Genomic DNA, 13,809 nt, shown 5'->3' with positions numbered 1-13,809 from the left:
TCATTCTGTCAGTAAACTCTATCCTTAATCAATCAAGACTCCGTTGTCCCGCCCCCCATGAATAATCTGGTCACCACACCACCATCATTCAATCCTGTGTCCCATTCCTTGTTCTTCATTTGTTCCAGGCCATTTAACTCTAGCCTTTTGCCCACAGCTCTTCTCTCTGACTGGCAGGCGGGCCTCAGTAGTGTACCATCTACATCCTCTTCTAGATTCTGGTCAGATAGGCTATACTTAGACTATACTCTTAGACTATAAAACCAAGATCTGATTTTCACAAAAAAAGGGGGGGGGGTCTTATAATCAGGTCAATACAGGTTCATATCTTTATACATGTAGGGCCTATCAACCTCCATCAAGGGCGTAACTTTGTTGTCAGTGGTGGAGGGGACACATTTGGGGGCATGGTCAGTGGCGGAGGGGGTGCTACGTATAGTTGTATGGTCGTGGGGGGAGGGGGGCTGAAGTCGGGGGTCCCCCCTTTTTGTAGATTTTTTTTAATCAGTTGTGCAAGTCAATTTTGGTGAGTTGTTTCTATATACAATTCACTTATGACAAGTCATAATGCCGCGCGAGTCTCGGAACGTGCGTACTGCGTAGTGTGTGTGTGTGAGAGAGAGAGAGAGAGAGAGAGAGAGAGAGAGAGAGAGAGAGAGAGAGAGAGAGAGAGAGAGAGAGAGAGAGAGAGAGAGAGAGAGAGAGAGAGAGAGAGAGAGAGAGAGAGAGAGAGAGAGAGAGAGAGAGAGAGAGAGAGAGAGAGAGAGAGAGAGAGAGAGAGAGAGAGAGAGAGAGAGAGAGAGAGAGAGAGAGAGAGAGAGAGAGAGAGAGCTTTTAAATACAGACAGACAGACAGACAGACAGACAGACAGACAGATATTTCACAGACACCAAGCAATGCTGTTGCATTTCATGGCAATCTCAGTCACACAGACCATCGTTCACAGTTTCACACCAAACTTGACAAGCTGTGGTCGGTACTACTTAGCCGGGTGCTCACCTGGCTACTTGACTTTGCATGACAATGGCTCAGAGATGGACAAGCAGCCATTTTCCGTGTGGTCCTATCACGTCGCGTCACCGTTTATTATCGTGCAGGGGACAATAACTGCATTATGAAAACATGCAGGGGTCTGTCCCATGTGTCTCCCCCCATAGTTACGCCCCTGACCTCCATACATTGAAGTGACTGGTGGTGCACACGCTGGCTATGACTAGTTAAACATTAATTTGCATAGTCGTCATCAAATGATCACATATATTGTTTATAGAATATTTGTCTTCAAAGCAAGTACTGTACTGTAACTGCAAGGTTCAGATTCATGTAGCAAAGTAAGAACTATTGAAATGCAATGGAGTATTATAATAATAATGGAGCATTTTAAAGTATAAAAGCTTAAATATAGAAGGTTTAAAATACGTAAAGTATGCCAGACATGTATTTTAGTATACAGTACTTGAGTAAAAGTATTAAAAAGGATACACAGGATAGCATGCGGGTTGAAAAACAACAATAGCATCATCATAATCCAATGTCATTTTTAACATATCTGTGTGTTAAGTTAAGGACAGTGTTGTAGTCGAGTCACTAAATCTCGAGTCCCCAGTGTTCGAGTCCGAGTCCAAGTCCGAGTGACCAAAGAAGAGCCCAAGTCAAGTCCGAGTTGAGTCCCCATTACCCTAGTCTGAGTCCAAGTCATCAAGGTTGAGTCTATTCGGGGCGTCTCTTTAGGCATCTTAAGTACTGAACATGAGGGTATCGACGTGAATCCGCATGTAGGTGGAACACGCATGTCTGCCCTTGCACAAAATTGAATAATGTTACGGTATTAATATAGCCATCAATATCGTATGCCAAATGATTAGGGCCTATTACAACAACAACAACAACAACAACAACAACAACAATTATTTATCAATTAACAAGTCCCAGTCCTCGTCTGCACCTTCAGAGTCCAAATGCAGTCAATGCTTGAGTCCAAGTCCCAGTCAAAGTCATCAGTGCTTGGACTCGACAACACCCATGTTACTGTATTTAAACGAGGGTTGTCAAATGGAACGCGATAATAATGTATCAATGCTAATTTGCTTTAATGGCACACATTTTTAGATGCATAATGCATGTTCTGTTATGATGTCCCGTTGCCTGACCCATAGTTTAGGAATCAGCTAGTAACATTCCCAAACCCCCCTCTTGGCCCCACCCCTCTATTCAAGTTCAAGTTCAAATACACAACAATACAGGGGGCATTGCAGGTAATGAAATGATTGTGTTTCGACCTCAGACTCAACAGTGCACAATTAAGAAACATCAATGGAGACAAGAATGGTAACAAATAGTAACATCAAATAAAATATAAAAAGAGGTAAGAACCGCACAGAGAAAAAACCGCACAGAGAAATAAAGCAGATGGTGGCATGGCATTTCCAGATTTTTTCCACTATTTTAAGGCGTACACATTAAGACCATTGACAACATGGTTTGATCCCCAAGCATTAGTATCCTGGAGAAAATTAGAAGAAAACATAGTAGCCCCACATAGACTGAAGGACATAGCATACACTAAACTATCAATCAAGCATTGCGAACGGAAATTTGGCCCCATAATTACTCATGCGATCCGGATATGGCGTGAAACACAAAAAAAATATCCTAACCCACATAAATGGCACAATCATACTCCCTTATTCAATAACAATGCACTCTTGATTGGAAAACGACCTATAAGATTCCCTATATGGGAAAAGCAAGGCATACACTCATTAGGGGATGTTTTTAACAAACAGGGTTTCTGTAGTTATGAAGAAATACGGAAACAATTTAATCTCACCAAGTCCACACATCTTTTTTACTTACAGTTATTGTTATGTTTGAAGACTCAAGGTGTTCCATTAACGAAACCAATTGAACACCACAGATACCACAAATTCTTCTATTAAAGAGAGACATCAAGCGGTTTTGTTTCAGATTTTTATCATCAATTACTAACGTCCTCATATGAAACCCTCCACCTAGACTCCGTCTGGAGGAGGGATATACCAGACCTGGAAAGTGATTTTGATTGGCAAGAAGCCTGGGCAAATGTTCGACTCACATCAAGGAACCCGGACCATCAACAAATCAATCTTAACTATATTCACAGGACTTCCGGTCAGCTATAGAATGGAGTAAGTCGCATGTGACACAGCTGCTCACCCGTTATTTATTTTTTTCGTTTTAAAAACATATTTATAGACCACCAATGCGTTTAAAACTTGACGCATTGGTGATCAACTGAGATGATGAACTAACTATATTGACTGAAAGAATCGAGATGCCTCCAAAGAAAAATCAAACAATCTCAAAACCAAGCGCAGAGGACTCGCCTACGGCCACAGGATACATGAGACAAATAGCGGAGAATATAGACGTGATAGCGGCCGCCTCAAGTTCAACCCCTACAAATACCTCCGCGGACACCGAATATATCATCCGGGAAATGAAAAAAATGGAGAAGATAATGAAGACAATGGAGAAGACAATAACCCAAAAAGTAGAAGCTATCAAAGAATCTATCGAAGGCAAAATAGAAGCGCTAAGAGTGGACGCCGAAGCACATATTAAGCGCACCGTGGCACTGGAAATAGGCCTGGAAGACCACCAACAAAATTTCGTTCGGATCTACAAAGACTTAGATGATATCAACGTTAATCTAACTGCTGAGATGAAGGGAAACTACAAAGAACTCAATACGGAGCTCAACGATATAACGGCTGAGCTTAAGCGAATCAATGAAGAACAGAAAGCCAAAATATTCGAGATGGAATATCAAAGTCGCAAGCTGAATATTCGTATAGTCGGTCTGGATGAGTCGGTGAGCTGCGCACACCCTGAAGAGTTTGCGACAGAATTACAGAAAATCCTGGGATCAGCGATCCTTCCTAAAGTACCCGAGGTGGAGCAGTGCTACAGATTGGGGACCCGATCCAGTGACAATAACGTTAGACCCAGAGTGATATTGGTTATCCTGCGCCAAGTCAGAATAAAAGAAATGATTATTCGTGAAACTCGCAGGATGAAAGGCAATCTGAAATACAAGGATATATCAATACACTGTTTTGAAGATTATTGTCGGGAGGTGGTGGTCCTACGAACCAAGTTCAAGACGGTGATGTCTAAATTCTATCTGGTGAAATACAGACCCCTATTAATATACCCTGCAATACTTCGCATCGTCGATAAACAAGGAGCAAGGGTTTTCCTCAACTCGCCTGAAGATGCAGCCAAATACATGACAGCACAAAACGCAAGATAGTGTACAAATGGCCTTTTAATCTCTGTTATGCATGGACACCATATAGTATAAACTTTAATGAACCGATGATTTGGGACAGAGAGACCTACGAGCTCAGAGTTATTGAATCTTTTCGCCGTTGGGCTTCTATTATTGCGGACATATTGGATTAAAAATTGGAACGATATAGAGAAGATGAACATGGCGTTGAAGTGATCCTTATTTTAAGAGTATGGAATTCTAACAACATTCCAGAACATACTGGAACATTCGAACACTGTAGAAACGACATATTGGAATAATCTAGAACATCTAAAACATTCTTTGATATAGGGAACATTCTGGAATAACAGCAATACGTGGCCAGACATACTACCAGAAGCCCTTCGGGGGAATAACCAACAGCATCTAGCTGCAGAACCACAGAACCATCACAGCAGCGGCCGGCTGGAATAACATTCTTCACAACGGATCATCGCCCACCCCTGGCCAGGGGAAATGCTGCTTATACGTATTTAAAAACTGCTTTTTATTAATTGGAAATATTTCCACTACTTCTCCAATTTATACTTTAGATGTTTAAGCATAGCAAAGCTCTTTTAAGATCTAAGTTAATGTTCTCTTCCTTTTTTCTTGTTTTTTTTTCTTCTCTTTTCTCTGATTTATTGAGGTTCTCTTTTCAGTTCAATACCTCCATATTATGCCTGGGTTATTATAAATTACACAAGTTCATATAAAATGTAAGTGATTATGGCATGATAATTGAAGCTTATTTTTGGTCTTTATTTTTAGTTTTATCTTATTTAAATTTTTATTTAACGGGAAAGTGGCCAAGCCACAGTTGACATTCTACTTATGGTAGAATTTAGAATGTTAGATCCTATGGTATACATAGGAATGTTAAGGATAATTGGATCATTCTGGGATATCCGGTGGTTTAAGGGAGGGAGTCATACGCGAAGGTTGTGTTCATGGAACACAATCCTGTACGACTCTCGGTGGGAGGGGAGGGAAGGGGATTTTTATTTTGTATATATGTATGTTTTAAGCTCGGCTCTCAACGGGACCTCACTAGTTGGATGTATATCTATTGTTGCCTCGCACTCCAGAAGCATTACCAAAAACTACACTACAACATGTATAGATTAGGGCTAGTTCGAATATAATGATCTGGAACACTGGGGGAATAAATAACCAACTCAAACGCAAAAGCGTGCTCACACTGATGAAAAAAGAACAGGTGGACGTTGCTCTGCTAAGCGAAACGCACATTCTAGAGAAAGACATAGATAAGTTAGCGGACAACACATATCATAATATTAGTCACTATTGGTACGAGAACTCGGGGTGTAGCCATAGTAGTTAAACGTAAGTTGAATATTGAATTAAAGGGAGTATGGTCTGATGTAGATGGTCGGATAACTATAGCTAAGATTGTACACAAGAACAGGAAAATAGCGTTGGTAGCGGTATACGCCCCAAATTTGTACGAAGTGGGTTTCTTCACTACACTAACCAATGCAATGTTAGACCTTCCCGATTACTCATTTATAATAGGTGCGGATTTTAATGCCATTTGGAATCCAAGGATGGACAAATCTTACCTCGCCTTTTCCAGCGAACAAAAGAATTCATCTAATGCATTAAAGGATTGGTCGAAGATTACAGGTGTAAATGACTAACGGCGATCACTTAATCCCACGACCCGAAAGTACTCTTGTCGATCTGCGAGACATAACACATTATCCAGAATAGATTATGTCTTTGCATCCCTGAGACTATTTGATAACTATGAAGTGGAAATGATACCCAATGCACTATCAGATCACTGTTATTTACTCCTAAAAGGAACATTTGGTATACTATCTTCCCGAGCCCCAAGATGGCGATTTAACTCGATGCTGCTTAATAACAAGGAATTCATTACACAACTCAAAGAAGCTCTTATAGTATTCCTACGGGAGAACGCAAACTCGGTGCAAGACCCCAGAATAATATGGATGTCGGTAAAGGGAATGATCAAAGATTTCACTGATAGCTTTTCCTCCAAAATGCGCAAGAATCGATGCACAAAACTGGCTGAGCTGGAAACGCTTTACTCAACGTTATTTAATTCTTTAAAATACAACAACTCAACTCGACTAGAAAATCAAGTTAAGGTACTAAAAAAAGAGATCAATGCCATATACAGACAACAATCGGAAATACAAATACGTAGCACAAGACAACAGCAGTACTCCCAAGGTTCTAAACCTAGTCACCTATTAGCCATGCGATTAAGAATTAATGCAAAATTTGCAGATATAACTACCATTAGAGCACAACAAGTACTTGAAACAGACCCTGAAAAAATAAATGATACATTCAAAGAATTCTACTCCGACTTATATAAATCAGAAACGACCTTCGATCAAAACAAAATGGACACATATCTTAATCAAATTATTCTCCCTAAACTTTCAGAGGATGACGCTAAACAGTTAGAAACACCGATCACACTAGATGAACTTAGGGAGGCCATATCTGAAATGCAAAGTGGTAGGGCTCCTGGAAGAGACGGTATCCCACCAGAAATGTACCTCTCTTGTTGGGACATAATTGGACCCTTATTACTAAATATGATTTTATACTCAGTTAAGGAGGGGAACTTCCATAAGAATGACAATATTGCACTCATAACAGTCCTCCTTAAAAAAGACAAAGACCCCACCGAGTGCGGTAGTTATAGACCTTTAAGCCTCCTCGGAACCGATATCAAACTGTACTCTAAGGTATTAGCCATCAGACTACAAAAACATATGACATCTTTAATTCACCCGGACCAAACTGGCTTCATAAGAGGTCGCTTGATCACCGATAACATAAGACGATTACTACACGTACTAGATGCCAACAAGGAAGACAACACACCTAAGGCGATACTGTCCCTGGATGCAATGAAAGCTTTTGACAGGTTGGAATGGTCGTATCTATGGGCAGTATTAGAAAGGATGGGGTTAGGAAAAGGATTCATTGATATAATTAAAGTATTATACAAAGACCCATCGGCCATGATTACAACTGGTACAATCATCTCCAAAATCTTTCCGGTATCACGCTCAGCCAGACAGGGTTGCCCTCTTAGTCCCGGACTATTCGATCTATCATTAGAGCCTTTAGCACAATATATAAGACAATCCCAATCCATATAACCAATCATAATCAAGGGCACACAACACAAAATTAGTTTATATGCGGACGACGTAATACTGTTCATGCAAAACCCCAACACAGCATTGCCTCATCTTCTCAAGCTGATTGAGGACTTTGGAGATCTATCGGGATTTAGGATAAATTGGCCGAAGTCGGCCTTCCTCCCACTTAACGCCCCTGCAAAAAGAAATATAACCCTCCCAAAAGAGATACAGATGGTAAAACAATTTAGATGTTTGGGAGTTGAGATATTCCCCACCATAAGCCAAACGGTGAAGCACAATTACATAAAAATCCAAAACAAAATCAAATACGACCTTTAAGTGAAACTTAAAAACTCAGTACAGGCACGTATATCAATAATCAAGATGGACGTCCTACCTAGAATCAACTTCTTCAGCTCAATGCTACCGTTACCCCCTCCAAAGGGTTACTGGAAAGAGTTACACTCCTCCACATACACATTTATTTGGAATAACAAACCACCACGTATAAAAAGATCCACCGCACAGAGAAACAAAGCAGATGGAGGTATGGCATTTCCAGATTTCTACCACTACTTTAAGGCGTACACTTTAAGACCACTAACAACATGGTTTGATCCCCAAGCATTAGTATCCTGGAGAAATTTAGAAGAAAATATAGTAGCTCCACACAAGCTGAAGGGCATAGTATACACCAAATTACCAATTAAGCAATGCGAACGGAAATTTGGCCCCATAATCACTCATGCGATCCGGATATGGCGCGAAACACAAAAAAAATATTCTACCCTACATAAATGGCATAATCATACTCCCTTATTCAATAACAATGCACTCTGGATAGGAAAACAACCTATAAGATTCCCTAGATGGGAAAAGCAAGGCATACACTCATTAGGAGACGTCTTCAATAAACAGGGTTTTTGTAGTTTCAAGGAAATACGCAAAAAATGTAATCTCACCAAGTCCACATATTACTTTTACGCACAGTTATTGGCATGTTTGAAGGCTCACGGTGTTCCATTAAATATACCAATTGTACACCACAGATACCACAAATTCTTCTATGAAAGAGAGACATCAAGAGGTTTTGTTTTAGATTTTTATCATCAATTACTAACGTCCTCATATGAAACCCTCCACCTAGACTCCGTCTGGAGGAGGGATATACCAGACCTGGAAAGTGATTTTGATTGGCAAGAAGCCTGGGCAAATATTCAATTCACATCAAGGAACCCGGACCATCAACAAATCAATCTTAACTATATTCACAGGACATACTTGACTCCTATAAGACTGAAAAAAATGGGTCTTATACAAGACTCCAAATGCTCCTTATGTACAAATGGGGACGAGGGGACATTTATGCACATGTACTGGGACTGCCCACCAGTTAAGATATTCTGGAAAGAGGTGACCCAGCAATTATCAAATCTCTTAACTTGGAATATACCTGTACACCCCTCTGTATTACTGCTGAATGATGTTTTTGAGTGTGCAGTACATCTACAGCTAAAGAGATTGGTTTTATCGGGTATCACAGTGGCTAAAAAGCTGATAGCATCACGATGGTTCCAACCGGAAAAAAATTGCCGAAAGGTCTGGATTATTACATATCTCGATGTGATCTATCAAGAAATATCTACAGCAAGAATTTTGGGTCTCAATGAATCCAAAATGACATTGTGGTTAGAAGTGGTGGAGAAAATAAAAGCTAGCATATAATGGTAATGTCTGGTTAGGAGCGAGGGAAAATGGATGGATTATCCAATGGGGGGTCCGGGAGGGGGGGGTACGAGCTGGAGCATATGTGTGTAGGTTTTTAGATAACAGGTATTAAGGGTATATCCTATATAAGACAATTAACTAAAATGTGATTTCATTGGATGTGCACTGTCAACTAATGCTTGTATATCTTATCATGTGTTGTCATGTTTGTTTGTTTAAATGTGTTTGTTTAAAAAAAAAAAAAAAAAAAAAAAGGTAAGATGTTTTGCTCATGGCCGCGTGTAGGGCGTCCCAATTATTTTGTGGATCAAGGGGTACTGGTCATGTAGCCCCCCAACTGGCCCTACGTAAAGGAATGTAAAGGACTTTCTGTAGTGATATTATATTTTTATGTACGTAATAGTGTATTTTGTATACGTTTTTGCAGAACTCGCACAGAAACATTGAATCATGTGTATTCTATTTCTATCTTTTTCCACTGCTCCAAATCAAGAGAAAGCAATTGGTTCTAGGTGTCTATTTACCGCAGCCGGGGGCGTAGAACGCCAGTCCCTGTGTCAAAATGTAGGAGACACCCATCTGGCTCGCTTCTAGTGGCTCAGTCATGAATGATAATTGAGAGGGATTGTTTGTATAAATGGTAATGTCTGCATTTTTATAGCGGTTTTATCCAAAGTGCTTTACAACACTCACACATTCACACACCGACGGCGGAGGCAACCATGCAAGGTGCCGACCTGCTCATCAGAAGCAATTAGGGGTTAAGTGTCTTGATCAAGGACACTTCGACACGCGGCCCGGGAGGAGCAGGAATCGAACCGGAAACCTCCAGATTACCAGACGACTGCTCTACCTCCCAGGCCACTGTCGCCCCCGCTTGTATGAGTCTATACATTATTTTATACATTATTTTACACCCGTTAGTAACCATACTTAGTTACTTGCCACCTCTGTTAGTAAGCCACTCATTGATTGTGTAGTAGCCCACAGCGATGGCTCAGAGGTCTCGGTGTGGATGAGATATTGCTCAGTGGCCCCATATCTCAGCCTCACCGTGCCAGCGTCGACGAATGGATCATTAGACAACCGACCCATAACTCCTTCCTCCCTGTTCCCTTCTCTACGCCTCTCTTTCATCCACACTCTTTAACTCTGCCACTGTTCTTTTTTTTATATATATATTTTTTTACACTTGACCATTGATAATTTCATAAGTGGTAGAGGGCAGAGAGGACTGAGAGTTTAAGTATTCTCATGAAATGGAATTAATTGCTTGGGAAATGCATGTAATTATGGGTTCCCAGAAATCAACGTACATTTTAAAATGTATAACAGTAAATCCATTAGAATGGAAATGTACCACATTTTTTGCGGTCACTTTGTGTGAATGTTTGGCAGAAGATTAGTGAAATCAACCATTCAGGGAGAGTTTGTATTTATTTATTTATTTTAACCTTTTTACAAGGTACAATAACCTGATATATTGCTCCCTCAAGTGGCAAAGAGGAGAATTGTTTGAGTTTAAGGTGGATGATGCATGGCAGTAGCAGACCTAGTAGGCTATAAACTCCCTTGATAAACCATTTGATTGACTGTTTACAAAATAATGGTTGACATAGGGGTGCACCAATCCATCTGTCTTTAGTCACAACTTCCTCTCTGACATCAGAGTTCAGACACAAAAAAATCACCTTTAGGAACAGAGAGCAGCGTTTGACGTTAAAGTAATTGAAGATGAAGTCAATGAAGAAACATAATGGTTAAAGAGGAATGTCACCCATTTTAAGAATTCACTCGTGTTCTTCTTGTGCCCTGGGACAGTTCAGTCAGTATGTGTGAACATGCACCACTCTCTCCTAAAGCTAGAAATCTGTCTGCAGAGGTGACTGGTCCGTTCACCGGGAGGCGAAACCGCACGTGGTAACTTTTTTCGAAAACTGACACTCATTTGGTCAAAATTGGAAGCACGTAATCGGTCAAGTAGGGTGTCAATCAAACGGCCATTTTAGCTTTCAACCGACGTGTTGGTTCATAGACAATAAGACAGCCTGACGTCTGATGCTTAAGAGGTTTAAAAGGTCAGTCATCTGAGATGGTCAGCAGTGTCAGGGGTTAGGCCTAATACTTCATGTCCTTTGTTTATTGCAAAGAGAGGACTACTGTGTGTGGTTGACAAGGGATAAAATAGGCCAGAATTGTATCATTTAGCAGCAGCACCAGCAAGCAATATCTACATCCATCTCTGGGGAAGGGGAGGAGCTTCAGCAAGCCAACTCAACTATATAACAAAAAACGTTATTGTATAAATGTAGTAATCAGATACTAGAGTGTATTACAGATACAGTACTTTGAAAATGATAACTTAATACAAGTGTTAGTTGTAAGATATGTTTTAAGATGTGTTTTAAGATATGTTTTAAGATATGTTTTAAGATGTGTCTTAAGATATGTTTTAAGATATGTTTTTAAGATGTCTTAAGATATGTTTTAAGATCTGTTTTAAGATGTGTTTTAAGATATGTTTTAAGATGTGTCTTAAGATATGTTTTAAGATGTGTTTTAAGATGTGTTTTAACGGTGGGATTATAGATGCAGTCACAGCATCACAGCCTCATGTGTTGATCCTCTCTCTCTTCCCTCAGTGCTGGTTCTGCTGATCGTGACGATGCGCCGGAGGAAGAAGGAGCCCCTGATCCTGGACGACGAACGCGACGTCAGAGAGAACATCGTCCGCTACGACGACGAGGGCGGTGGCGAGGAGGACACGGAGGCCTTCGACATGGTCGCGCTACGGAACCTCAACGCCGTGCGCGAGGGCGGCGGCAAGACCCGCCGCGACGTCACCCCGGAGGCGTCGGGGCTCTTCTCCTCCTCCCTCCGGCCGCCGGCGTACAAGGTGGTGGCGGCGGTGGCGCCGGACAACGGGATTTTCCGGGAGTTCATCTGGGACCGGCTGCGGGAGGCGGACGTGGACGCCACAGCCCCGCCGTACGACTCGCTGCAGACTTACGCCTTCGAGGGCAGCGGCTCGGCGGCCGAGTCGCTCAGCTCGCTGGGGTCGCAGAGCGCCGACTCGGAGCAGAACTACGACTACCTGGGCGAGTGGGGGCCGCGCTTCAAGAAGCTGGCCGACCTCTATGGCCAGAGTGAAGGCAGCAATATCTTTGCGTCCTAGCCCTCGGGTCCTAGCCCTCGGGTCCTAGTCCTCGGGTCCTAGCCCTCGGGTCCTAGTCCTCGGGTCCTAGCCCTCGGGTCCCAGTCCTTGGCCATTCGTCTACGCCTGTGGGTTGGTTCATCCAACTATACGGATGGTGGAAGATGAGAAAAATGAGAGCTGCTATAAGTGGGACACAAGCAGTGAGAATATAACAATGTTCTCACAAAAGACACTTGATCAGTGCCTGGAAATGTGCTGATATCTGGGGGGAATAACCAATAGGAGTTGTAGTCCCACTCTAATGACTCGTGGCTCTTACTTTCCACCAAGGACCTCGGTTTGTTTACTATATTTGAACAGGATGATGGAGGTGTTGGACGAACAGCCCATAGCTCAATGTCTAGAGCTGTCTGAGTGACTCTTAATCAAGATAAGAAGCTACGCGACACGTTTTCCTTCAGTGGTGTGACAAACCGACGTGACTGTTTTAAAAAATAAACTAGGGATGTGACTTTCAGACAAATGGAAAGATGCTCCATATGTCAGTGTGTTTAAATAACAGGGCGTATTTAATTTGATCTGTATTATTAAGAAAACATGCAACTGACCATGTCTGGGCAAAGAAACACTTTATAATAAAACATGAGATACTTGTGCCCTAATGATAAGGATAAGCACTCAATGAAGAAACCCAATCCCCTTGGCAAAGGAAAATCGAACATCCCTATACTACACATTTACGAATGTATCACATGGTCCATAATGACTCCCAAACAGCATTGCCAACTGCAACAGACCCATTCCCCATTGTGCAAGCTCCAGGTATTAACCATGCTGATGCTACATACCCTACCACATGGCCCCTAATCGCCACCACAACTCAACGTGTAGATACAGTAGATAGGCAGGGAGAGCCAGCATATCACAAGAGTTATCTGGGCACCTCCGTTCACGATTAGGCCCACATCTGGAAGGATCAACAGTTACCTCCAGCATTATAGAACCACCCCCTCCATGCTAGCTCACAATACCCCTTGATTCCCACATGCAGAACTTCCTTGCGTTATCGTATCCAATATCAAAAACAGAACTATTCCTGAGAACAATATCACACATGAAACAGACAACAACAAAATAAAAGGAATCTTCTGACATCTCCTTGACAGCCTTTTGCAAACCCATGAATCCCCAAAGCTAGTTAGTCAATCGTGCTATGAACGCTTTGCATCCCACTTCTACCAGACATACCCCCTAGCTTTCCATCCTTGCTGTTCAGTTTCTGCTGCCAAATGTGCATATCTAAGATTTGTCCTTTCATAATCCGTCTCCACTGAATCCTCCCAGGGCTCTATCCGCTGACTTTTAAACCACAACACTAGGTCTGGCCTCAAGCTAGTACTACCTATTTATTGTGAAACAACAAGTTTAGCTCCCTTTAGCTGGCCTGACTCATGCCCGCCTAAAACACACCTCC

General features: G+C 41.8%; 1 protein-coding gene across 1 annotated transcript in view; it reads left to right on the top strand.

The window, feature by feature from the left end:
* cdh7a (cadherin 7a) overlaps positions 1 to 12,353 on the top strand; it is a gene marked incomplete at both ends in the record, with an annotated part of 728,354 nt that extends 716,001 nt beyond the window's left edge. Inside the window, one exon of the mRNA XM_084312150.1 lies at positions 11,821 to 12,353. Coding sequence (XP_084168276.1) covers positions 11,821 to 12,353 — 533 coding nt within the window. The remainder of the gene's footprint in view (positions 1 to 11,820) is intronic.
* Between the last annotated feature and the right edge of the window lie 1,456 nt (positions 12,354 to 13,809).

The sequence above is a fragment of the Notolepis coatsorum genome, assembly GCF_963971535.1.
Source record: "Notolepis coatsorum genome assembly, chromosome: 4".
Lineage (NCBI taxonomy): Eukaryota > Metazoa > Chordata > Actinopteri > Aulopiformes > Paralepididae > Notolepis > Notolepis coatsorum.
Note: the sequence above shows the minus strand (reverse complement) of the source record. Positions and strands in the feature narration are given on the sequence as shown.